This window comes from Brienomyrus brachyistius, chromosome 19 (genome assembly GCF_023856365.1).
Source record: "Brienomyrus brachyistius isolate T26 chromosome 19, BBRACH_0.4, whole genome shotgun sequence".
In the NCBI taxonomy this organism is placed as follows: domain Eukaryota; kingdom Metazoa; phylum Chordata; class Actinopteri; order Osteoglossiformes; family Mormyridae; genus Brienomyrus; species Brienomyrus brachyistius.
This window is the reverse complement of record NC_064551.1, coordinates 16,213,266-16,240,160: the sequence shown is the minus strand read 5'-3', so window position 1 is coordinate 16,240,160 and position 26,895 is coordinate 16,213,266. Positions and strand designations below refer to the sequence as shown.

Here is a 26,895-nt window from a genome sequence, read left to right as displayed (position 1 = left end):
CGTACAATACTTGAGGATTACTTCTGACCCGTATTTGTGGTGATTTTCATCTTTTATTTGAGAAAACACTAAACACAAGTCAGCCTTTGTGAAAATGCACTTGATTGCTGTTGCTGCTACAGTCAGTGCTGCAGTCTGGGGACGCCGTCATGCTTGATCATGGCGATCGCAGCTTTTTTCAAAGAGAACAAACACCGGCAAAGACGCACAGGTTCCCGAAATCCCCCACCACAGCTCCAGGTTCGCCATGGCTGGGGATCCAGAACAGTGCATCAGACCCGTGGTTTGAGAACCTGCAGCTCCTGATGCGCTACCAACATTTCCCTTTAGCTTCTGCAGGCTCGACAAACCTTTGACACAGTGAAATGGATGCCGAACAGGACAGGGATTTCTTGTGATTTAAAAATCATAAATATCCTCGAAGATTTTTCTCTGCATTCATCAAACACCGATTTATGAACAATAATTTATGTGTGTGTGTATAAAACATAGGATTATTTCATTGATTTCAGCACATTTCTGTGGACAGGCTTTTTTGTAGGCATGCATTGGCAAATGCCTACTGTTTTATTACAGCTGAGTTATACCAATAATCATTATACGCACATCACATGGTAACCATTTGATCATCACAAGTGTACTGCATGCCCGATAAAACTGGCCTTAAATTAACTTATTATAAACTATATTAACTGTGTTCAAATGAGTGCTTATAGTGTTTGTTTAAATTGTTTCAATGATTTTTCGTATTTTAAGACACAATCAGATTTTATGTGCACACCAAAGGAAAAGTTAGCATATTATTTACGGAACAACACAAAAATATATAGAACAATATCACACAGAGTACAATTTTTTACATTTATAATAAATTCATTTATGCAAAAAAAAAAAAATTTAAGAGATTTCTTTCATATATAAATATAGTGTTGATAGAGTGCATTTCATCCAAAAGCAAGATTCAAATCAATGACAACATATGATAATACCGGCAGCTACAATCAAACTTCATCACACTTCATAATTTACAGTCACAAATCCATGGTTAATTTAGGTCTAATAACCTGCCACAGTTCTACCATAATGGCAAACATATTTTCAAAGATAAAGTTTCATATAGCGACCTTTTCTTGCCAGAAAACGTAGCTGAACCAGACTGGACCAGGAGGCCACTGATCTCAGCGAGCTGGACTGAGAGGCTGAGAGACAGACGAAAATGGCAATAGCATGCATCTCACTGGATATCTGCATCTCACTGCGTATCTGCATCTCACTGCGTATCTGCATCTCACTGCGTATCTGCATCTCACTGCGTATCTACATCTCACTGCGTATCTACATCTCACTGGATATCTGCATCTCACTGCGTATCTACATCTCACTGGACATCTGCATCTCACTGCGTATCTACATCTCACTGTGTATCTGCATTTCACCATTTCACTTGAGCCTCTTGGCCACGTCTAGGTATGCCAGCTCAATCTCCCGGTCAGCGGCGCAGGTGTTGGTGACCTCGTCTCTGCTGTAGGCATTCTGCAGGTACCTCCACACCGCTGTCAGCTCCTCCGGGATCTCATAATTGCGGTATTTCTTTGCGACAACCTGGCAAAGACCGACATTAAAAATACATTTTACATTTCTATACTTACAAACAGACACAAATTGCATTATGGGGACCCATAAAACCGGATAATTTTTGCCTTTTGGGAACATTCTTCCAGTACCCACAAGGGAAATCTCAAAATCTGTGACTGCAATCAAAAAACTAAAATAGCCAAAAGTCTTGCATTTTGTTTGGTTACTTGTGGTCAGAGTTAGGTTTGTCATATTTAAGATTAGGGTTATGTTCATAGAAAGGAATGGAGAGTCCCCACAAAGATATAAGTACATGCACTGTGTGTGTGTGAGAGTTTATAAAACATTTCCATTGTAATAGCTATAAAAAGACTTAGCTGTACCTTAACCCTGTCAAACTTGCTGTGTTTTGTATTTTACACATAACCTCTTTGTACAGCTGGATCTTCCATTCGAGACCCCCACGTGCAGGAGAGTGCATGATGGGGAAGTGCACTGCTAACGGCAGGACCCCCCCCCCTCCCCCCGCGTACCTTGACGATGTGCAGCTTTGGCAGGAGGTTGCAGTCAGCCAGAGTCAGCTCGTCTCCGTCCAAGAACTTGCGGTTGGACGTCTTCTCGTCTTCCATGCTGTCAGCGTCGATCTCGTCCGGGAGCGGAGTGTTTAAGTAATCATCCAGTTTCTTAAGAGCCTTGACTAGACTCTTCTCAAGACCTGAAAGTTTGTACGGAAACAACCAAAACATGTTACATTAAATTTAAAAAAAATAATTTTGCCTAGTTTTGTTATAACTGAATTATATCAATATATATTTCTGCTTCATATAGTCATAATATATGGTTGCTGCTGTCGCCTTAATTTCCCGTTGGAGACCTGCACACGATACAGTAACTGTTGTGCTTCTAAATACTACGGGCGAAAAAAAATTGCGTTACAGTTCATGGTTGACAAATCCATCAACCTTTTCTACTGTAAATGCTATTTGACAGATACAAAAGTAATACATGGAAATACATACAGCACTTCAGAGTTAATTTCTGATGTTTCATGGTTTTATACAGGCCAAAGGGTTTTCAATTATCGCCCGTGAGAAATTTCCCAAAATCTCTTCCATTTCGCGAACAGGTTTTCTATTTTAACTTGGAAAAAAGTATTTAACTCCCATTGAAAAATCCAGCTGAATGAACGGACCAACTTTGAAAGTCACTTTAGATGACGGCATTAACTAAATGGAAATATAACAAAAATTAAACTTGGCTTCACATTTTAAAATGTAATTTACTTTTATTCCACTAGATGGTAGCAACGACAAATACATTATTTCTATTACTACGGTTTTGATGGATATGGACTGATTCTGCATATCAATTTTATACTCGGTGGGCGTTTTATAAGGTAAACCTGCTTGGTAATGCAAGCAGCCTAGTACAAACGATTAATCATGTGGCTTTGACTGAATACATCCATCATTGAGGGTCAAGAGGTTCCACTACTGTGCAGCTAAGCAGTACAATGGCTAAGAAGCATGACGTGAGTGATTTTAAATGTGGCGTGAATGTCATAAAGCCATTCTCCTGGGATTTGCATCACATCCAGCCAAAGCTTGTGACTAGAAACACCTTGTTATTGGAAGTGGTGGGGGAAGAATGGCCAAACTTGTTAAAGGTAACAGGAAGGACACACGTACAAAATGCTGAGCAGAATGGCTTCTCTGAACGCACCAACTCATCAACCCTTGTCATCGTTTTGGAGGTTAAAATCAGTCCTACCTGGAAGTAGCTAGATGCACCCGATAATGTGGCTACTGATTTTAGCTGCCAGCTAGACGCATAAGGAGTAGATGTAAAATATGCTGTTTGTCATTAATGTGCAAAACCAGAATTAATTAACCAGCAAGTGCCACAGAATCGCACACATGTTATGTATTCCTGCACAAGACCTCAGATGACACCATCCTACCCACCTGCATTAGCTTCTGGTTTCGTGTTTTTAATGTACGCTGAGAACTTGGCAAAAATGTCGTTTCCAGCCGTGTTGGACTCCCGGTGCTTTGACGCCAGTTTGGGATACCTGCGTGAGGCACATCGGATTACTTTAACCGTGACATTCCTCCTCTTCCAGTCACTCCACTCCACTGCCGTCAAGTCAACAGTTCCTAACAAGAGTTTAATCTGAAACCTTCTGGAAAATCAATTGCAGTCTAGGCAGGGCACGCATACCTGTCAGGATTGGTCACCTACTGCCAAGATGGGGGTTTAATCATTAGGCCACATCGATTTCCAGACGCAGTCAATCACACAATGTTAGATCAATGGCACACAATGAAAATGAAACACGCACAGCTACACACGCACAGCTACGCACACACAGCGCTGTCTATCAGGTCCTCATGGCTGTCAACTACATTTACATTTATCTGATGGTCAACATACTTGAAGCAAATAAATAATATGTTTTTGGGCTTTTCTTTTGTGAAATTAAGTCGTGAAAAAAGGTCCACCCACACACCCTAAACCATTTTTCATAAAACTGAGTTTCCCTGGTAGGAACCAAAAAAAAATCCCCACAAATTGAAAATAACCGGTTTTTATTAAATTGTGTGGACATTTGGTCCCCACAATGTAATATTTATGTGACCCATCCCCCCCCACACACACACACACACACACACACCCCATGAGGGGAGCTACTTCTACATTATTGCACTGAAGTCACAAACACCATCCACCCTGGCTGCTGTATGTAGCAGTCACGTCTGTCCTCCAATGCAAGCGGGTCGGAACTCTTACTTTGGGGGTGCCAGAACCTCCTCCAGGAACTCCTCGATCTTGTTTACGTCAGTTTTGACTTCGCCGTTGAAGGTGAGGAAAGGCGGGTGGGTTCCTGGGGCAAGGTTATGCAGGTCAGCTGGCTTCCTGGACACAACATGAACAGGTTGGGCTCAGTCACCAGGAAGGCTTAGACAGATTTTTAAAAAAATAACAGTTTCTTTAACTTCTATTGTGGTAAATTATGTGAACACTTAGTATTATGTTATATTATGTAACATTGCAGATGCTTTTATGGAAAATGAGGTGTGATATGAAAGCAGGTGTACAGCCTCTGAAGCAGCTGGATTTAAGGCCCTCATTCAACGGCCCAGCAGTGACATCACTCTGCAAGCTACAGGATTTGATCCTGCAACCTTCCGATCACAGACGGAGAACCCTAAATGGCACACACTGTTTCCACAAGGGCCACACTAATCTTCTTTGATCGTGCAATAAATTTTCATGTCTGGAAACACTGTCATATAAAAGGGTACCAGTTTGTCACTGGAGCTGTACTCGCAAAAGTCTGCCAATTGTACCCTAGGTGTAGACAAATGTACCTTCTTTTTGGTACAGACATGGACTCCGAGGAACATCCCCAAGCTACAAACATCCCTCGGAATCCATTTCTGTACCTTAAAAGGTACAATTACCTATAGCTAAGGGTACAATTGGCAGTGACAAGCAAAGGTACTCTTTTTTTTCCAAACAGTGTAACAAAAGCACAATTAACAACACTACCCTGCCGATCCCTGACCTTTGACCTCTGACGCAGGCAGCATACCTCTTCAGGTCAACAGTGGTGACATTGAAGACGACCCCCTTCAGCCAGAGGATCATGAAGATCCTCTGTGAGAAGGGGCAGTTCCCGATGCTCTCGCCGTCACTCCCCGCCTGAGGGCCGCAGGATGAGACAGGCTATCAGTGGCAATTCCATTTTCAGGCCAACTGCAGTGCATGTCACTCATTACAGTGCACATCAATCATTACAGTGGATGTCACTCATTACAGTGCATATCAATCTTTACAGTGGATGTTACTCATTACAGGGCATGTCACTCATTGCAGTGGATGTCACTCATTGCAGTGGATGTCATTCATACTGTCCCCTGTCTAATGGAGCAGCAGCCCAACGAACAAAAATTCTGACCCAAACAGCCTCTGACCCAAACAGACATCTCACAGACATGCTCGGAATGGTCCTTCAGCAGAATACAGCACAATGCACACAGCATAAAATTTATTGGGATTATCTTATAAGCACCCTATTTTTTTGCGGGAATGAAAGAATATTATTTTCCCCAATACCAAAAAAGGCTGCATGAATGATTTATGTGTTCATGTAGTCTTATTAGACTGTGGTATTACACAATCATGTACAATACTAGTTTCCTCTCTTGCTGAAATATGTCTTCATGCCAGGCATAACATGTAGTAACACACAGGTATCCTATTCAGGGTATATCCCAGTCTAGTGCACTACTGGGACAGACACCGGGATCCCCAGTGACAGATTTCGGGATACCCAATGACAGACACCAGGATAAAGGGTTTGAAAATCTGTTAATGGGTCCTTGTAAGTCACTGGGGTCCCTGTGGTGCGTTTAAATGTGTGGTGATTTTTTATATATGCTGTTTCATACCATTAAAACATTATTAACTTTATTAAAATTACTACACTATGTGATAGAAGCCTCAGGCCTGTTACGCAGTCATGTGACCTCCAAGCCTCAGGTAGATATCATAGGCTTTCTGCTAACACAGACTGCATTCGCTGACTTATTTATGCATAACCAATATTTATCTCCTGGGAGTCACGACATGGATTTACCCCTTCAAGGCATTTTACACTTGCTGAGTGAACCACATGAACCTACATGTGTTCTGTTTACTTGACATTAAGTCCATGTAATTAGATATTCAAAAGACGCGGTAAATCAGCCCTCTACAGGTGCTGGTACAGGAATCACGAAATTTCCGTAACTGCACTTGGGGCTGGACGGCTCGCGGTCTCTAGCCCCAATAAGATGTGTTGTGGAAATTTAACCCCGTCATTGGATCCTCAGAACACTTTTAATTATGCATAACAATTCCATTACCTGCTCCATTAGCCTCCGAGGCTGTCAGTTTGTACCTAACCTTTTCCTCAGAATATTCACTCTAAAATTCCATTCCATCTTCTTGCAAAAAGCCCCTTTGATTAGCTACATCCCCAGCCAGGAGATCGCTATGAATAGACATGCCTGAAGTGATCTTCATAATGAAAACACCTCGTTGTATGGCCAACACGACTCCCTGAAATCAAAATGTGTAACTGTGAGTGTTTCACAGATATAGATGTTGCCTAGGACATTATTACCTGTTGGTCATTTCGGAGTTAAACCCGAGCTGATCATACAGACACGCTGATGACAGGTATTTATGCTTGCATGGCACGGCTTGGATACATTATGTGATGCACAAACACCCATCAGTGAGCTGCAGCTAAAACAACACAACCCGCGTAACGCTGTAGATTGTTCCAGGAAAGATGAATGAACGGAACCTAATGCGCAGACTAGTGCACCGAATTACTGTGCGTCTCAGTTCTTCGTAAACGATCGTCTGCATTCGGGTGTACTTATTCTTCGTAGAACCTAGTTAAAAGTTTGCAATAAATGAACTTTGATCATATTAAAGTGTAGTGATTCATTTGTTTCTTGTAAAGTTCAAGCGCCTTTCCTCTGGCTGGTTTTTTTTTGTCTGTATATATATATATGTGTGTATTTTACTCCGGGCTACCGAAGCGCAGAAACACTGCGAGACTCGCAGCTAACAGCGTGACGAACTCCGTGCTTTTGCAGATAAGCGGACACCCAATCTGTTTTGCTCAGAAAGTCGCCTTTCTGCGCGGAGAGAATGAGGGCTGGAGATCAGCCGTAAGACGATACGCAGCCTTTGATGGGAGTTAGTGGGGTCTGAGGAGACCCAGGGACCTCACACACGGCCGCTCCCGGCGACCTGGCGGGCGGTTGCGGAGGACGCGGGGGTGGGTCTAACCGCCGGATGCTAAAAATACACACGCACCGCCCAAGAGCATTAGCCATTTAACGTTGCTCATGCATAAGCAATAGACTGCCTTACATTAAAATTTATCGCATTAAACAGCACAAGAACAAAGATAAAGACTGCGAGAATATATTATTTATAAAAATGTATAATGTATCTAAACGTGTGTATGGAAAATATGAACCAGTATCAGTGCAGATGTAATTTAGGATGGCGCAGTGGACAGCACTGTTACACAACATATCCAGGTTTGGGGATTTCAGTACAAACTCTGCTTTCAGTCTGGAGTTTGCATGATCTCGCTGGGTCCCCCAGGGACTCCGCCTACCTGCGTTTAGGCCGGGGTTGGCCAATCTTATCCGCTAAGAGCCAGTGTGCATGCAGATTTTTGGGGTAACCTGTAGGTCAGGTGTTCAAACCCAGTTGTGAGGACTCTACAGCCAATCAGTCGTCTAGTTAGTAATCTAATTAGGGAGTTGCAGCGAAAACCGGCATACACACCAGCCCTTTGCGGATAAGACTGGACACCCCTGGCTCAGGCGAACTTGGCTTCATTAATCCCTCCAAATAAATAGAACTTTATGTTTAAATTAAGTTCTATTCCCCCCCCCCCCCCACTCACCCACCCAAATACCCAACTCTGTCTTTTGCCACAGCATATGTACGTTTGTGTGGGAGTGCGCGTGAATGCCCTGCAATGGACTGGTTTCCCATCCCGGTTGCACCCCAGCCTAAAACACTGTGCTGTCTGAAGTAGAGCATTTGGCCAATGATTTACAGACTTGCTACATGCAAACTGACGAGTTCATCTCTTTACCCAGTGTCCCGTTTCACGTTTGACCCAGACGATGATGGGATTTGACTTTGGAAGAAATCGGTTTTACACTCAGTAAATCCAGAAACACCAGTGTCCCCCAACATCGCCAACCTCCCCTCAGACACCCGCTGCTCTGAATACTCAACCTGCATTTACTGTAAACCCCCCCCCCCCCCACTCCTCTGCTGTACACCTACAATCACTTCCAGGTTCACTAGCTGGCATTTGTATCCCAAACAGTGTGATCTGTACCCATTTACTCCAGTCGATATTATGCTAAAGTGGTTCATCTGTAAATGTCTCTCTAAAAGGGGCAACAGCAGATCCATACTTCTGTTTGTCAGTCTGCTTCCTGTATTATTGCCAATTTGCACATTCCACAAAGACCCCATATAGCACAGTTTATGTATTATTAATTTTCAGGTCTTTCATTTTTATGTTGTCCAGCATCGCACTGCTGTTTTTCTGCACCATCCGATCCCCGTCTTCCTTGTTCCTTCCTAAACCCCTCCCTCCCTTCCGGATGCTTCCACACTCCATCCCCGTCCAAGGCACAGACCAGTGAGCCCCTGCCAGTGAGCCCAGAGGCTGCTCTCTGCCAGGAGAAGCCCACCTCCTATTCGTTGACTCCCCTCCCGTAATCCTTAGCCTTCCTCTATTTTTGCTCATTATATCTGAATGATAATCATGAAAACAAGCAGCATCCCGTACAAGACCACAGCATCCCTCTGCACAATCTGGAGTTCGCTCTCCTTTCATCCTCCAGACCAGCGTTATCCCAATCTGGGCCTCGGGGACCCACAGTAGGTCCATGTTTTTGCTCCCTCTGAGCTCCCTGCCAGACAGTTCACATTTTTGCTCCCTCCCAGCTCCTGGAAGTTAACCAGCAAGCATTAACCGAGCGAAAATGTGGACTGTCTGTGGATCCCTAAGGACCAGAGGACTATCCAGCTTCTGTTATTTACATTTAAAAATAAATATTATCTGACATTTACTGTATAAAAGCCTTGTGATGGTCGATCATTTTCCCTCTTAACCATTTCAGGGCTGAAATATTTATTAATATTGATTCAAAATATTTAGCCAAGCGCGGAAAGCATGCAGTCACAGAACAGTGTCGGCATGATTGGGATGCGCAATAAGGACCCTCACGGCAGATACAAAGGTCTCAGACAGGCATTCAGCAGCTTTTGGTGCATTTTCAAAAACTTCTTACGTACTTTGATTCTCATGCACAGTCCTCTAATCCTACCCTGAACCAGCTAACCCTAACCAGCTAACTAACCATACCATTTTGCAGGTGGTTATGTAGCATTAAAGCTCACACCTCTCTTCCTCTAACTGGTGTGTGAGCTATATAGTTACCCCAACAGCCGATTGTATAATATTTCACTGTGATTAAAGGTTAGAATAATATATTAAGAGGACAAGCAAATCAGGCTTTTAACTAGTTTCGTACAGCAGTAAATACTCTCTGACAGGGATAGCATGTGTCCCGTCAAACGGAGTTTGGCCACAGGTTCTCCCTGAAATAAGCGTTTCAGCCATGTGTTCCAGTGGAATGACCTCACTGCTTCCAAGGTGCAGGGTCGCCACGTTCAGGTCAGCACTGCAGGCTTGGTGACTTTCGCTCCACTGATTCTTTTTAGCTCTTATATTGGTTCAAAATGGAAGTTTCACAATTTTTGGCAGCAAAGATACAAAACCCCAGAAACACTGAAATAAAAACAACAACAAAAAAATAAGAAATTACACCGACTGCCCCATATATTTATAAAAAAGACTCTAGGAAAGGATGTGTGAAAACTGGATTATTTGGCCTATGTATGACAGAAGTAATGTGTGTAGACATGAGTTTCTGTATTTCTGTTGACATACAGCATAGATCTTTAGATCTTCTGACAATGTGCGGAGATTAATGGGGGGAGGTGAAGTGGGGCTTTTCAGCCTGCACTGCACTGGGGGTTGGGGGGGGGAGACAAGATCTAGTCATGTTACTACAGATGAATGTAAAAGTAGGTTAGAGAACTGTGACGGGATCATCAAACATTCTGGGTAGGGGGGCAGTTATTAACACAGTGTGGGAGGCCCTGAGTGACTCCTGAACCCCCCACGGTCACATCAGCCACCCCTATGACACCCCCTGTGGGACTTGCTGTTAGGTTTAGAGGTGCCTAACACCCTGACTGTCCTACATGGGAATCCCTCACCTCACCCCCCACAGGCAGGGTTGGGATGGGGGGGGGAGCGCATACTTCATAGAGTCAATATGTTCAACACTGTGGTTTTTCAGACTGGAGCCCCCCCACAGGGTCAGCGCTAACTGAGCAGCAGTAACTGAACCACAAATATAGAGTTACACAGGTCAATCAAAAATAAAGGCACACAGACTGACCCCCACACAGAGAGCTACTTTCTGCCCTTCAAATCGCTTATTTTCATGTTCGGTGACTCCTACAGGTGACCGGGGGTCACAGTATCACCTTACCTTGACAAACAGCTCAATGTCGGGATCCTTGTCGTCACCATTTGTGGGGCTGCGGTCAGTCATTTCGGGCAGTTTGCCTCACTGAGGGCGATCAGCTCTTCGCGTCAATGCCAGGTAAACATCTACATCTTTGCTCTGCCCGGTGACCACGTGAGGCAGCGGTGAGGCTCGTTCCCCCCAGCCCCTGCTGCCCCTGCCGCCCCTCCTCCTTTAAACGTGCAGTAATCGTTCCTCTGGTGTATCAGGTTCTGGTGCCGGGTGCTCGACGACAGTCCAGCCACCAGGGCGAGCCAGTCTGCTCTGGCCAAAAATGGTGTGTGGCAACAGAGCTGGAGCGGAGGCTAACATGGTGGGAGGGGCTTAAGGCTCCCGGGCAGCCCAGACCACACTGCCAAGGCCCATCCCCACCCCCCAGACCGCCCCCCAGCCAGAACAACCCCTGCTGCGTACAGCTGCAGGTTTAGCACCATCAGCAGCTATGATTGATTCCCTCCCAGGGAAATAACCAGCCCTCGTGTGTGTGTGTGTGTGTATATGCATGTGTTGATTTTTGTCTGCCAATTTTCATTACATTTTCATCATACCACCAATATAAGGGAGTGATAGCATTTCATTTTACTTCTACCTAAAACAAAACAACTGACTTAATTTTAAATGTGATCTAACAACATTTTACACATATGTGATCTCATGCAAATGCATAATAAATATATGCATGTATTAAGACATGAATGCCTGTATTTACTTTCTAGAGTCTATTCACAGCAAACATGCTACAGTGATCCTACATTTAAAATTATGATACAATTTTTAAACATTCTGAAATTAGCACAATTCAAAATATAATAAACCATAAATGCCAAAAGAAAGTGTACTTGTGTTTTTATATAAAGGTTAATTTAAAAGAATTGACTACATTGTGTGTGTTTGAGGAGACCAGGTACTCCCTACGGAACCATTATCTCTAAATGACAAAACACAAGAACGCATTTATAAATGTTACCCATCCTGCGTAATCAAAAAAAAAAATTAAAAATGGAAAAACAGACTATAAAGGTACCTGGTTTCACACATTCAGTGCTGTACATTTACCCCAAATCACCCTAATTTCCAGTGGTTGCTTCCCAAGGCTATAAAAGTTTAACAATTTTCATAATTTTTTTTTTATTTTCACTTTTTTGTTCTAAATTAAAGTGGGGCTCCTAGTTTTGTTCCATTGTTTTGAAAGTCCTTAGTTTTGGTTTAGTTTGTTTTCCAGATGGACTTGTAATAGGTCAGAAAATTTGTGTAATAAAAAAATAATTTTAAAGAATGTATTAATTTTAAAATTGAAAAGATGTGAGCCTGTCAATGTATTTCAAAATTCAACTGTTAGTGGACACAACAACAGTACATGAAATGTAGATATGGGCACAGATATGTAAGCAGCCTTTAACTGCAGAATGTGTGTAATTCTGCTTCTAAGGTGAGATGCAGGAAGTGTAAATCCGAGAATATAGAAACATGGAAAAAGAGGAAGCAACTCAAAAATAACATTAATGAATTGGACTGTGCAGCACTGGATACAAGTCCAGCAACTTGAGGGCAAATCATTGCCTTGTGTCCAATACTGTAAAAAAAAATTAAATCCTTGCCTAATGAATAAATCATCTGTTCAAATACAGCTTTTAAAGATTTCAATTGTGTGTTTGTGTGTGTTTGGGTGTGTGATGGGGGGGGGGGGGGGGGGGGATATGGGTGTACAGTACTTCACTCAAGCAGCAATTTCTTATTGATCTTGAATAAAACATGTGCGCTACAGTTGTGGATGATCTGTTTCCCAAGCCAGACGACGGCAGTCCACACACAGACAAGTGGCATTTTCTTCCAACTTTGGCCACTACAGCCACCATGTTAGATAGACTTTCACAGCTAAAAAATGAAAGAGATTCACCTAGTTATGTATGAAATAAACTGAGAAAAACAATAACAGGAAGACATTTTGTCTGTAATTTTAGCTTTGTAAACAAATAATACCATTTCTGTTATTGTCATAGTTATTGTCTATTTGTGAAGCTTTGTTTATATGTTTTCAGTTAATGGACATGTTTTCTGACCTTTTTTGTCATTTCGTTAGTATTCATGAATGCTAATAACCTGGGAGAAGGAGCTGTGGAACACGCTTGGACGTTGGTATCATGGGGTCTCGGTCTCCTGGGCACTTCCCTCAGCTGCCCCATCAGGGCTCATGCGCTGTAGTTTTTACTTTCTGAAATGTAACATCTCCTTATACCCATTTAGCATGTAGTCTCTCATAAATGTGGTTTACGGAGTACTGTTCAGGAATTTCAGACACTTTTTCCACTGTGAAGACTGTTATGTGACAATGACTGAATCTGATGGAAAACCAGTTTTGTTTACCATAACAAAATATACAGTGAGTGACGATCAGGGGTTGTTAACGGTTTCGGGAAAATGACAGAAATACAGATTTGTCACCTGGCCGGCCGTGACTTTGCCCAACCTCATGACAGGAAACCGAATCTGCCCGTGAATCACCGATGTATAAACTGAACCAGGGTACAGCAGGATCCACGGTGGAGGGGGGACGCTGGGTAGGGTAAGGGCGCCGGGACATTCCAGCGAGTCCACTCTAAATATAGAGCTTCTAGAATTCTCCCCTGCCAGTGTGACACAGTTTACAGGAACAGCAGGCACTCGGAGTCGCCACCTGTAACTCACGTAGCCCACCAAAGCCCTGCAGGTCAAATACGGCTGACCCGTCTACTGTTATTAAAAAAAGAAAGAAGAATTGAGGTATAAGACCCTTTTTCCATAGACAGAAAAAGACAAATGAACATTATTAGACTAAGTGGAAAATAAAGCTAAATGTCCTTCTAAACACAAAATTATAGTGACATTTATTATAGTGTCACAACCCAATCAGAAACACGGAAGAGAACGAATGAGAACGTATGTCCTGATTTAGCAAAACAGTTAAACGCAATTCCATTGCAATAGCGGTACAATAGCATAGTTATATGGCTAATTTTTAACCAAAACGGATGTAATGACCCACATTTACCACTGGGGGGAAGGAACACAGACACACACACGTATATATAAAATGTTATATATATCACATAACTTATTTATAAATCCACCATTAAGCAACATTAAAGTAACTTACTGTAACTAAAATGTTGATTGATTAAAAAAGTAAGACTAAGTGCTTCTCAGTGTACCGAAAGGCAGCTGACTCGGCACGGAGAGGTTTGCAAACCACAGAGCCACCGAGTCGGATAAAATCCTATAGACCTGTGTGGGGTGGCCTCTTCCCAGTATGATGGATCGGCCTTTAATGCATTATTGAAACGGCCCCACAAGCAGTCCGCACTGCCAATCTCTGGCCAGTTACATTTGATCAGCCTCGGGAAACCAGAAAAGGAAGATTCCTTGCTGAATTATTCATGGCGCACTGGTTTTAGCGTACGAATTGGTTTTCGTGTTTTTTCCCTGGCCGGGCCCTCCTGGAAATTAGAAATATAGGTCTGTAAAAATAGCTGTTGGTAGTCAGATCAGTCTGTCGTCCGGGCTTTACGGTTGAACGGATTCTTGTTGGACGGACGTACAGTGCATGTGGCAGTCATTGTGGTTTTAAATGATTTCTCAACTGGCATTCTGATAATTTTCTATAAAACAGGCAATCATTTTTTAATTTTACCTGTTCACCTTGTGCAATGATTTTCTGATTAACATGAGGGTCCTGGACTCGTAAATCTTTATATGTCACGATTACGACATGATAGCACCGCTATTTAGTACTTTACGTGACGCCAGGTCTTCATATACAGCCAATATTCTTGGAATAACAGGAGAACCAATCAGAAAGAGGCGCACGGGTACTCTGCCCCGCCCCCGCCAGTAAGTTCAATGTCCTTTCCTGACTTTGGAGGGCAAGTCACGTGGTATTTACAGTACGCCCGACCTGCTTGGGGTGGGGGCGGGACACACTGACTGAGTCTCCGCTTTGGGCTTTATCGCACTCGAAAATATTGTTTACTCTGTTAGATTACAGCTTGTCTTCCCATTACATGCCTGGCAGAGTGAGAGGAACATTTCCATCATAGCTGATAAATTCTCTGCTACGGACCATTTTAAAAACTCAAAAGAAACGGATTTTGTTACCTTAAGTTAGGCAAATAGCCTACTTCTAGTCACAAAAAATGGAATTCTTCAGATGGATCTAATGTACTTTTTCACAAATAGTCATTATTTAATTTAGTATAAGTAAAACATTTTTTGCATTTGCACAAATAGTAATTATAGCAAGTATATAGTAATTATTTATTACACAAATAGTACTTAATTTAGTATGAGTAAAACATTTTTTGCATTTACATTTCATAGCAAAATTATCAAAATACTCATGAATAAGCCTAACCTAACCCATCTCTACGTAGTCTTTTTGCTTTCCCTCTTGATTCGGGACAATAGCTGTGACAAAAACATAATTAAAAACAAAATCAGCGCAGGACGCCGTGCAGTACGAAAGGAAAAAGCTATTCGGCAGAAGTCACTCGTCAATAACATTCTCTCACTCGGTCTGGAAAAGCCACTCGGACCAAAACTACCAGCAACGCTTTTAAAAAGGCGCGAGGAAATTAATTTTTAATAAATAAATTAAGTAAGTAAAGACAGAGACCTCTAGTGGTCGAGGGTCTCCTCTGAAAATAATTTTCAGGTGAACAGGTACAGCCTCATTTATAACGTGATAAAAACAAACCACAGCAAATCAATTCTTTGTTTAAATTAGTTGTTACAAACACACAAACAAAAAGTGCCGGATGGAAACTCAAACCCGCAGCCAGAGCAGCATTGCTACAGTGCAGCCCAGGGAGCACAGTGCACTGCGCAGAGGAACACCCAGAACGCAATGCCGCTTACAAGAAACGATCACTCTATACAAAAGCTTTAAGCAGTCAAAGAAAATGTAGAAATGATTTTGAGGTTGGTGTAAAATTATGACGTCTATAAAAGTGTGTTAGCTGAACCATTTCAAAACCTCTCCTTCAGTCACCCCAGCATGCGCAGCAACAATCCAATATCCCCTTGTATTTTCTTCCTCAGCCATTATCCCACCTTGTATAGTTAATCAATGCCTCATTGACTAATTTAATCAATTGATTAAGTGAACTTTTGATGAAATTTAATGAATACATGGAATGTCTGATATACCCCTGAGGGAAGGTTTGGGAACTGTAGGAGTATTGGAAAATAAGAAATTTCTGTTAAGTCTTTTTTGATTGTTACTGTACTCTTAATTTGCACACGTTCTAAATTTAACTTGTGTTTTTTTGTATTGAGCAAATGTGTATTTACTACTCAGATAAAGTTTTAAACATTTCCTTTGACTGTCTGACTTTTGCACAGCAATGTATAGAACGTATTTGTCACTTTAAAATAAAAAACAGTACAAATATTTAATTAATAATAATTACAAACGCCCAAGGTGCAAAGGTGTTACATTTCTCCACAGTTAATTTCCACATCTAGACCAGTAAATTACCTGGCAAGCGAGACCACGTTTCTGGTTCTGGTAATATTTCATAAACCTTGACAACGAAGGGGAAGATGAAGACGTGTTCACTGGCTATACGAGGTGTGATCACTGCCACAACACACTTTCAACAAAAGGTACCACTGGAAGAGTCTTTTTCCTTGCTGATTTGAGAGCGACAGGTTAAATGAAAATTGTATTGCCGTCTGGTAAAGATAATTGTTTGTGGGCTTAGACAGGCGTGGGGGCGACAGCCACAAGGACCAAACCTGAGCCTAAATTATAAATTTCAGCTTCAGCAAAGCTTGAAGGGAACAGGACCTGAGCAGCGCTTGGGCGATATCAAGATAGATAAGATGTTTTAAATGCTATAAACTGATAATAAAATATAATGAAACAGCTGTAATATTTTGCAGCAATAACAAGCATTATATGCTATTATATATTATTAGGCGATGTTGGTTTCTTCCCCAGCTCTCTGACTTGTTTAATGGCACAAAACCAACTCTGACAAGGCAAAGGAGACCATCATCAACTTCAGAAAGATCAGAGGCCTTCATTACCTAACATTCATAGATCTGTCAGTAGCTTCAGGTTCCTGGGAGTCCAGATCACTGGCTCCCTCTCATGATCTCTAAACACCAGCTGCAACCTCAAGAAGGCCCAGCAGGAGCTGTCCTTCCTGAGGAAGCTAAAGAGCTTTGAGGTAGGAAGCAAAGCTCCTACGAACCTCTACCACTGCACCATTGACAGCATCTTCACCTGAAGTTTCATGGTGTGGATGCGTGATCTAATGGCTCAGAACCTCACATTTTTGCACAGGACTATGTGAATAGCTTCGAAGATGATTGGCACAGATCTTCCCCATTTGCAATCCATCTACCACTCCTGCTGCCAGGAGAGGGCCGAGTCCATCATCAGGTACGCCAGCCACCCAGCTCACGTCGTCCTCACACTCCCGCCCTCCGGAAGGCGATACTGGTGCATCAGCATTGGCTTCAGCAATGGCTTCTTTCCACAAAATGATAGGTCACCAAACAACCGGTGACCTGTACATGTCCATCCCGCAACCAACATATTGCATTCAATACTGCATTATCAATGTAGTTCCTGCACTTTTTAAACATTTCATACCATTGTACTATAAATTTGTCAATCTGCATACCCTGCATAGGTGACCACTTCATCCCCATATCCCACTACGAATTAAATTATTACCATGCCTGTTTACTCTTTTATTGTGTTGTCTTATATTACACTGATATTTGTCCTGTCTCTCCTTGTACCCATTCTCCAACAACCCCCCAACCCCTCGCACACACCCATATAGATGTGGCACACAAAAAAAATCACTACATACCTCGAATACATGCTACAATAAAAGCTTGAATTTGATACAGATTATGAATGAAGGCAGCGCAGTTATAAAGAAGTTAAATAAACTCAAAGCAAATGATTACATGTTCCACCCACACTAAGCGTTAAATGATGTCAACGCTGTCATTCAAAGCTCAGGCGAACATCATTAATTAGACCTTGATTAGCTGGCCCTGCTGATAACTGAAGCAGCGCAGTTCTGATAGCATTGAACACTGTAACCTTCACTCAGATTATTACCTCACTCTGCCTGTTCCAGGTAACCCTAATGTGAGCTGTTACTGAAACTAAACATCAGTAAAAGGTATCTGACTTACACGACTCTTTCAATGGTGAAATAATATGATAGTGTGTTGTTATGTATCGTAGATACCACTTCAAAAGTAGAGCTTCTCTCTTTATTCGTTCTTTTACTAAGAATTCAGCCACGGATAACTGCTCAGGTTAATTTGCTTCACTGTGATGTTCAACCTTCTTCCTGCAGCAGTGGAGTCAGCAGGTTAATGATTAGACGATCTTAACAAAGTTCACCAGCCACAAATCTCAGGTTCTGGAGGCCTGTGCGTCGGTTCACACGCAACAAAGCACAAGGAGGTGTATGTTAGAAGTGCCGATCTGCAGGACATCCAGGCAGAGTCACAGCAGACAATGAAAACTCCAGACTCATAAAACTCCTCATCAGGCTCATTCCATTCCATGAACCCTGAACTATGTACCTGTAACATAGTGATACATGATATGTAAATGTATTTCTATGGTGTATAAATATTCTATTAATATTGTAAACAGGTGTATGGGTACTGTGTGTGTGTGTGGTGGGGGGGGGGGTGACCTTTCCCCATAATCATAGGCTCAGTATCTTGTCCAGTTAAAACAGAATTCCAAAACCAGACCTGTGATATTTCTTTTAGTGTGGTATAGGGCGAAACTGCTAAGGCTTAATAAATGTTAATCATTACACGGACTAACTTGCTGAGGTTCTCAAAGGTCCATGTTGTAAATGAAGACATCGTCTTGAAGGTCACTGTCTATACATTCAGGAAAAGGGGCTTTACACTGAATTCATGACTGAGAACAGCAATGCATCATAACAGATTTAATATGACATTATGTCATATTAATATGACATTATATTATGAGTTACTTACTCGTAACTGTTTCCAGTTAATCAAGAAAAAGCAAATGTAAAAAATGGACAACTTCACAAAATGATTTGTGTGAATTCGTACGCATTCACGCAACAAGTATTGCTGATATAAGTATTTATCATTACCACCAATCGCGTCTCTCATGTCGTTGAGACTGGTGATTTCTGAATGCTGATACATACACTGCTACTGCTAAAGTTTTACCAGTTCGGGAAATGTATTTATAAAATTGTTACCCATGTGTTAGCCATCTCTTGAACTCCTAAGCCTGATTATATGAGGACAGTATTGTAAAAGACGTTACCTTAACGAAAAGTACCACTTCGGGTTGATCTGGATCGGCGATCTTCTCTTCATTGTTGTTGATGGGTGTGTGAAGGCTGTAATCGACCACCTCCTCGGGCTCGGAGATTTTGGTGGACTCCAGGCTATATGCCATCAGCATCCCCTCATCGATCTTGTCCACCTCTCTCTCCTCCTCCTCCTCCTCTTCCTCACCCATAGCTTCACTCGGGTCATCATAGGGGTCTCCCCGAACCGGCTCCCCGTCTTCGGAGGATGTCAAAGAAAATGGCTCACCCTTAACCCCGTTGGCTTCGGCCCCTGAACGAGGCGACTCCTGCACACCTTCGTCCTCAGATGAGCCTGACAATTTATTACATTCGACCGCTTTCCTCTCGCCGCAGTCCGACGAATCCGAATCGCCGTTCTGGCTCTCCGGTCGGATGTTGATGTAATCGGGCGATGCTCGGTCTTCACGCCTTTCATCACCTTCATCTAATTCGTGCGATTTTATCTCACCGAACTCTGCTTCTTTCGCCACATTTGGCTCTTCGTATATAGCGCCTTGCTTCTCATAGTGGGATACAGTCTCACTGCTGGCATTTTTATGAGGAGTCGCATAAAGATTGCCTTCGTCTATACTTTCGTATATATTCTGATCGCCGTCGTTCATTTTTTAAATTTTGTTTTGTCTAAGTTTGCTGGGTTTCAGGTGTGCAACTTCCCAGGAGTAATGAAGTTCATCCGGTCTATCCCTGCCGATTACTGATGCTGCGCTCCTGCAACTGCGTTAAGTACTTTGATCGGTAGGCTGGCTTGTCCTTTGTTTAAAGTCTGGAGGACGCCCTCTTATCTTAAAACGATCACCTTTCATAGTCCTCAATCACATGTCTTTGCGCTCAAGTAACTGATATTGTCACCAGAAGATGAGTCGAAATAACAAAATGTTACTTGCAGCCTAAGTGTGATTTTAATCCACTACCTTAATAATCCGGACAATACAAAATAATCAGTAAAATACGTTCGTAATTCAGATAGAAATACGGAAAAATCAGTAATATGAAATAAGGAGTGTGTCATTCTATTTCAACTGTTCCAATTTCAGATACAGTCCATGTTAAATTGGATGTTTGTTCCTCCTCATGGGAAGCGATCCGAGTCGATGAGTAGGCCCGTTTAAAATGGGACATTTATTAACATATGCAAGCGAAACGTATACGGTTGTGACACAAGTATTTAATTAACTTCATATTCTTAACGGAAACGTGTGTAAAGTTACCTGCAGGGTGAAGAATGCCTTCTATATAAAATCTTACAATAATGGTTAATGTTTTTTTAAATACCAAAACGATGACAGTTTGCACTTCCAGGGCTCTGCAGATATGAATTATTACCATATATCTTAACCGTGTTCCTCTGAACGAATAGGTTCACACAAATGAGGGAGTCCAATGCCAGAAAGTACGGATACTTAGTCTCTAGAAACCTCCTCTTCAGTGTTCCTAAATGTTCAGATTCGAAACAACTGTGTCACGGTAATCCGAACTAAATTAAATCATAATGCGGCGAGACGGATGCAAACGATGCTGAATTAACAAATACTTCGTGAGATTATTGCGACTGACCAGGGGCGGCTGGGTGAAAGTGCCAAGTCTAAGTACTGGTGATCAGATGAAGAACAATAGGAATGGAAGTAATCAGACTTTCTCATTCGGAGCAGGAAGGTCGTTCCCCTGGTGAGCGATTAGAGAGTAGAACTGAAGGCACCACTGCAAGGTGCAAGAACAAAGTATAAATTAGCTGGTAGAGTGCAGGCTGTTGGTCATGGCTGATTCACGATTCCGCGCAATTGATGTCATGATAACGTACACGCACGTGCAGAGGGGTGACTGGGCACAAGCCCCCCCCCATGATCCAAATGTCCGTTTTCGAAAACCGAAGAGTCACGGACGGAGACAACCCTCCCCCCACCCCGATTGGGAAAAATGTTCCGACTGGGCATGCCCCCACCCACTCCTCTGGTTCCAGCACCTCCCCTTGAGTAGCCTGTGCACGTCACTGATAACGTTCAGTGAGTCAAATGCAATAGTCCACAAGGACTGAGACAGAAAGTAGATCCTGCTAAAAAGTAACTCGCGAAGATCTTATGCAGCACTTTTATTGATACTAGCCTAGCACACTGTAAGTAAGGGGGGCGGGGGGCATCAGGGGTAGGGACTCAGGTGAAAATCCTTTCATTCACTTCACATTTACCAGGAAGGCATATATAAGAATGGCTTCCATTGTTCCTCTGTTGTTCCTCTCAGCCCAGAAGAAAGTCTACCTGGTTCCTGAGGTCTAAGCCCACACTCCCCTGCTAACCCTGTTCATGATCAGATGCCCGCTTTCTGTTCTTCTGCTGATGCAGAAACGGCCATCTTCTACAGCTCTGCCAGGGCCAGAGCTGACCTGCCTCATGCCATATTCATGTTGACAGTGGTGGACATGCCAACATGCATAGCACACGCAGTGTCAGGGCAATGCGCAGGCCCCATGCACAGCATTAGTTACCAAAATGAAGCATTGTCTATTTTCAACAACTTATCTTGTATGATGTTGGCAGGACCCTGGATTCTATCCCGAGCACCTGGGGACACCCTGGACCGGATGCCAACTCGCCACAGAGTGTCCACTCACTCTTAAATGACTATAAGTGTTTCAACCAAGAGGTGCAAGGTTGCACATTGCATACTGTCAATACTGTGAAATATAACTTTACAGTTAAATTAACTGACCTTAGTATGTTCAAACAGCATTTTCACCTGACCAGTAGGGGGTGAAATTTCACTCACGCACAACAGATAGACTCACACAACCACACACACATAGACGCGCACATTAGATATCCCTATCTTTGTCAGATCGTCCATTCATTTCTATAGGCAAAACCTTAATCTCAAATATAATAACTTTAACCGATACTCAGTCCTAACCTTAACCATAAGTAACCACTTTTGGCAATTAAGTAAAGTAAAGACTTTTGGCAATTAAATCTTTTTGACTGCTGTCACAGAAGTCCAGATAAATGTCCCCACATGGTCAAAATAAAAGTTTTCATCAAACTGTGCGTACATTACGCGAAAATTACATCTCACACACACATTAACACACACACACATGTCTGTATTCATATCTTTGTGGGGACTCTCCACCTTAACCCCTACCCAGCCATAATCTTAACCAAAAGTAACCAAATGCAAGAGTTTTAGCATTTTTATTGTAGTCACAGATTTTTATAAAAAAAAAATCTCCATGTACGAGCTGCTTCCTTGTAAGCCTTGCGCCAGTTCCTGGCCACGTGTGAGCAAACGTTGTGCGCTAAGTGTGCATCAAAGTGTAAACCCAAAGGTACCAGAAAAGTGCGACTGAAAATATTAAAGGCACCCATCAAAATATCCATTACTATTCAAATACTTGCAGGTATTTTATGTGACATGGGCAGGAGAAAATAAAAGCGGTGTAAAAAAAAAGTGTTAAAACAGGCTGGTCTAAGATACATGGAAATAGGTTCAAACTGACGCAAAGACAGTCCAGACCTATATTTCTAATTTAGTATACACTGGCAGATCTTAAACGATGAGGGAGATAAGGTAGTCTGGCCATATCATGTTTAAGGTAGCTTACATTATTAATAAGCTGGTTATTATAGCTCGGTATACATACGTAAAGCCCGTGCAGCATTACTGCTTATCACAGCTGCGTTTTATCTTGCTAAACTGTAAGTGAGACACAGGCAATCCCCCCGCAGCGCTTCACGATTCCCACGAAACGAAAGAGGAAGCGGCTCGGCGCAGCACCAAGCTGAGCTGACGGGCAGCAGCGCGGCTCCCGGGCCGCCCCTGAGCGCCCGGCCTCCGTGGTCCCTTCGTCTGCAATAGGCTGACCGGCTTGTCTGTTACGGACGTCAGAAAAGGAAGTCAGGAAAAGAAAAGCTATTTTGAGGAAGTTTCGGAAACGGTAAGGTTTAAGTTAATCGGGTGTGGGGAGCGTGTGGAATTTATGATGTGTTGGTCTATACAGAGAATGTAGAGAGTGTTTTTACATAATATATTATGCTGAGCGTCGGTCCGCTCCGGTTACAAATGATCTATATTTAACAGCACAGACTCAATCGTCGCAAAACCTTATGCGATCGCCTGTCGTTTCCGCAAACCCGCTTTATCCGAACTAACCTAGTTAGATAATAAATATGATATGCTTCATTTTATTACGCATTTTCTTGCGTAAACAAAATGTTCCATTGTATGTGATTTATTATATACAAAAATATGTTTGAGCTTTTGTCTTTATAACAAAAGGTTTGTCATTAAAAGGTACGGTTATGATAAATAACATGATTCTGGGCACAGACCCAGAAAAGCCAGATTTCAATATAATAAAAAACAATAGCGGAATATTCTGATCAAACAAACACCCGCTTCCGCATGAAAACCCACTAGGTACAAAATGTAGTTACCTAAGGCCCGGGTGATTGCTTTGAATTTAATATTTCACGGAAATTCTCTTTGATCTGAGAAGATTTAAGGGCATGCGATGGTGTTAATTTTCTTAAAGTAGCCCAAACACGACGTCCTAGGTTAAATTACAAGTGACCTTTGAGTGTCGGACGGTAGCGCGTGACATCTCACCACAAAGCGTGGAACTTAAATTTAGATTTAAAAAAATAAGCTGCGGGCATGAGTGGATTTCGGGTATTCGGCAATAATTTTAGAAGCCTGTGGGTATTTTAATAATTTTAAAATTATCTGCCATGTTGAGCTTTTGGAATTAAACATTTATGCAGACATGTAAATTCTCATAAATAAGGTTAAATAGCAGAAAGGTGACGTTGCTTTCCGTCTTGGTTTTCGTTTAACTGTGAGTAGGGTTCTTGTATCAGAAACAAACGGGCCTACTCACACAGGTGTGGAAGGTAAGCGTATTATCATAAAAGCCATTTTAATGAAACCAAAGAGTTTAATTAAAGTTTTAAATGAAGATCCTTTCAACCTGGTGCTTTAATTTGTGTGAATGTGAAATATGAGTAGCGTTTGGACCCCTGCCATTTTCTTTTCCCCTGCGTTGAGGTTGTTCCTCTTCCTTATTTTTTAAACACATCCACTTGAAAATTGAAAGCAGTATAGCCTGTTTGTTTCAGTAGTGATTGTATAGTAGTTTGTTTCAGTAGTGATTGTATGAAAAAGCAAGGAACGTGCCTCGACAAGGTGTAGCTTTCTCCTCCTTGTGTCTGTTCCTCAGGCTGTTACCTGTGCATATTCCCATGCATAGGCGGAACTTTGAATGGATGAACGCAGTCTAGGCTAATGCAGGTTCAACTTTCAGTTTAAATGGCAAAATATAACTGCTAGAACTGGGAGGAGCTCTATAGAGCAGGATTTCCCAGTTAGCTTAAGTTAACTTGAGGTAAAATGAATGATGATCTTTGAATAACAGTTTATGTAAGGATCATTCCTATTGGACAGTCATGACTTCTAGCTTAACCCAGCTAACATTAATCTGCTTCATGGAACACCGTCTTGGGGCCCCTATCACAAAGCTGGATTTCTTGCTTAGCCAGATAACTTGTCAGATTTAAGAAACCCCGGGTCATATCAATGGACTTAATCTTCGTTCACTTACATTTAGCCCAGACTTAAATCTGACCAATTATCTGGCTAAGCAAGACGTCCAGTGGCCTGTACTACGAAGCAGGGTTACTGGCTTATCGAGGTAACTTGTCGGATCAGCCAGTAACCCTGCATCGTAGTACAGGCCCCAGGAGGGTATTCCACAAAGCGGGCTTTCCCAGTTAGCAGGGTAACTTAAGCTAAATGAAATCTGTCCAATAGGAAGAGAGGTAAGTGACATTACTATTTGTCAATTCTTACATTTTGGTTTAAGTTATCTGGCTATTGAAGAAACCCTACTTTGTGAAATACCCCCAAGCTTGGTTATGGAAGCCGCTGGGAAACTCATACATTGATGCATGACAGTGTTGTTTTGATTTCTCCCAAAACCATCAGCAGTCCTGTTTTGATTGTGTAGATTACTACTACATAGGAAAAAAGATAAAATGTACTATTTCTACACCCGTGTCATATTTTCATTCTACAGATTAGTACCACATAGTGGATGTAGTTCTACTGGAATCCCTTTGGAAATTGTAAATGTAATTTTTCCCCCTTGTATGCTTTAACAAAATGATGCCATATTAGAGGCCTGATATAAGCATCTCAAATGCAGTGTTTGTTTTTCATGCTGTTTTTTTTAAAACCCATTTTTCATTTTACTATTTTTTTTTGTAAAGCCTTTTCAAAGTGACTCAGAAGCTGGGAGCACACAGTTCCAAGATGGCGCCCTATGGTCTGATGTTTGCATTTGCTGCGTGGTCAAGCATGGTCACTATCACGCAGGCTGCAAATGAGTCGCATGCCGGGAATGCATCAGCCGCAATTTTACCCTTGCTTCTTGTCTCATTCGATGGTTTCCGAGCGGATTATCTGGAAAAGTATCCCTTCCCTAACCTGCGGGAGTTTCACTCTGACGGCGTGCTCGTGGATCACCTCACCAACGTCTTCATCACCAAAACCTTCCCGAACCATTACAGCCTGGTGACGGGGCTCTATGCGGAAAGCCATGGAATCCTATCCAGTACCATGTACGACCCTGTGATGAATAGAACATTCTCTGTCCATAACCACAGCACCGATGCTGTCTGGTGGAATAAGGCCACTCCCATCTGGGTGTCCGTGCAGAATTCCGGGTACAAGACAGCAGCCGCCATGTGGCCGGGAACTGACGTCGCCATCCAAAACAAGACGCCCACGTACTTCATGAAGTACGACTCAAAAGTGAGCTTTCGGGATCGTGTGGTTAACCTCACTAATTGGCTGGTCAGAGATGAAGCTGTTAAGTTCGCTGTTCTGTACTGGGAGGAGCCAGACAGCGCCGGCCATACCTACGGCCCCGACAACGTCACGGAGATGAAGAAGGCGCTCAAGGAGGTGGACGACAACATCGGCTTCCTGATGGAGCAGCTGAAAAGCAAGGGTCTCTGGGACAAAATCAACGTCATAGTGACCAGTGACCACGGCATGGCCCAGTGCTCTCCAGATCGACTCATACAGCTGGACAAGTGTCTGAAGGACAGCGCATACACCTTAGTGGATGAGACCCCGGTCGCGGCCATTTTACCTCGTATAAGTGAGTACACTGGCAGTCACTTGTTTGAATTACCTACAAGCTAAATTTTATTTATTTGGCAGTTGCTTTTACCTAAAGAGGTGTGCAAGCTAGAAAGATTAATCTGTGGGGAGTAAACTGAATATTTTAACTTTTTACCAAAAATCGATATACAGTTAAATTTACCTTTGAATTAAATTTAGCATTTGAAATCCTTAGTGTGTACATGCAGCTAGATGCCCTACAGAAGAACTTTAGACTACATATGATATGGGTGTTACTTTTGAGGCGGGTAAAATGTCACTGTGTTCCTGTGTTGTTTCCAGATGATTCTGTTGTGTTTAAGAATCTGAGCCAGTGTCACCCGAACATGAAAGCCTACATGAAGACAGACATTCCTGATAGGCTGCATTACAAGAACAACGTGAGGATTCAGCCAATCATCCTGGTTGCAGATGAAGGCTGGACGATCGTCCAGAATGAGAAACACCTACGTTGTAAGAACATTTTGATGGTTTTCATATAAAGTGGTTCAGTTATTGTTTTTTTAGTGTGTTTTTTGTGTGTTTGTAGTTTAGTGTGTATGTGTGGGCATCGTGTGTACAGGGCA

General features: G+C 42.4%; 2 protein-coding genes across 5 annotated transcripts in view; one reads left to right on the top strand and one right to left on the bottom strand.

Moving 5' to 3' along the window:
* The window catches only part of enpp4 (ectonucleotide pyrophosphatase/phosphodiesterase 4), a 75,704-nt gene that overhangs the window by 46,098 nt on the left and 2,711 nt on the right, over positions 1-26,895 (top strand). Inside the window, exons 1-3 of one of the 3 annotated variants that reach the window (XM_048986224.1) lie at positions 22,880-23,081; positions 25,411-26,306; positions 26,612-26,782. In XM_048986224.1, coding sequence (XP_048842181.1) covers positions 25,454-26,306; positions 26,612-26,782 — 1,024 coding nt within the window. In that variant the 5' untranslated portion in view covers positions 22,880-23,081; positions 25,411-25,453. The other 2 variants (XM_048986225.1, XM_048986226.1) reach the window with 2 other exon arrangements.
* Positions 34-19,863, bottom strand: clic5b (chloride intracellular channel 5b). Of its 2 annotated transcripts, none has more exons than XM_048986232.1 (6): positions 19,108-19,863; positions 5,171-5,280; positions 4,366-4,491; positions 3,540-3,646; positions 2,109-2,290; positions 34-1,602 (listed from the first exon to the last, which is right to left on the bottom strand). In XM_048986232.1, exons 1-6 carry the CDS (start codon positions 19,756-19,758, stop codon positions 1,441-1,443), a joined length of 1,338 nt encoding a protein of 445 aa, XP_048842189.1. In that variant the 5' UTR covers positions 19,759-19,863; the 3' UTR covers positions 34-1,440. The 2 variants fall into 2 exon arrangements, with proteins under 2 accessions (XP_048842189.1, XP_048842190.1); XM_048986233.1 differs by lacking the exon at positions 19,108-19,863 and adding an exon at positions 10,740-11,036.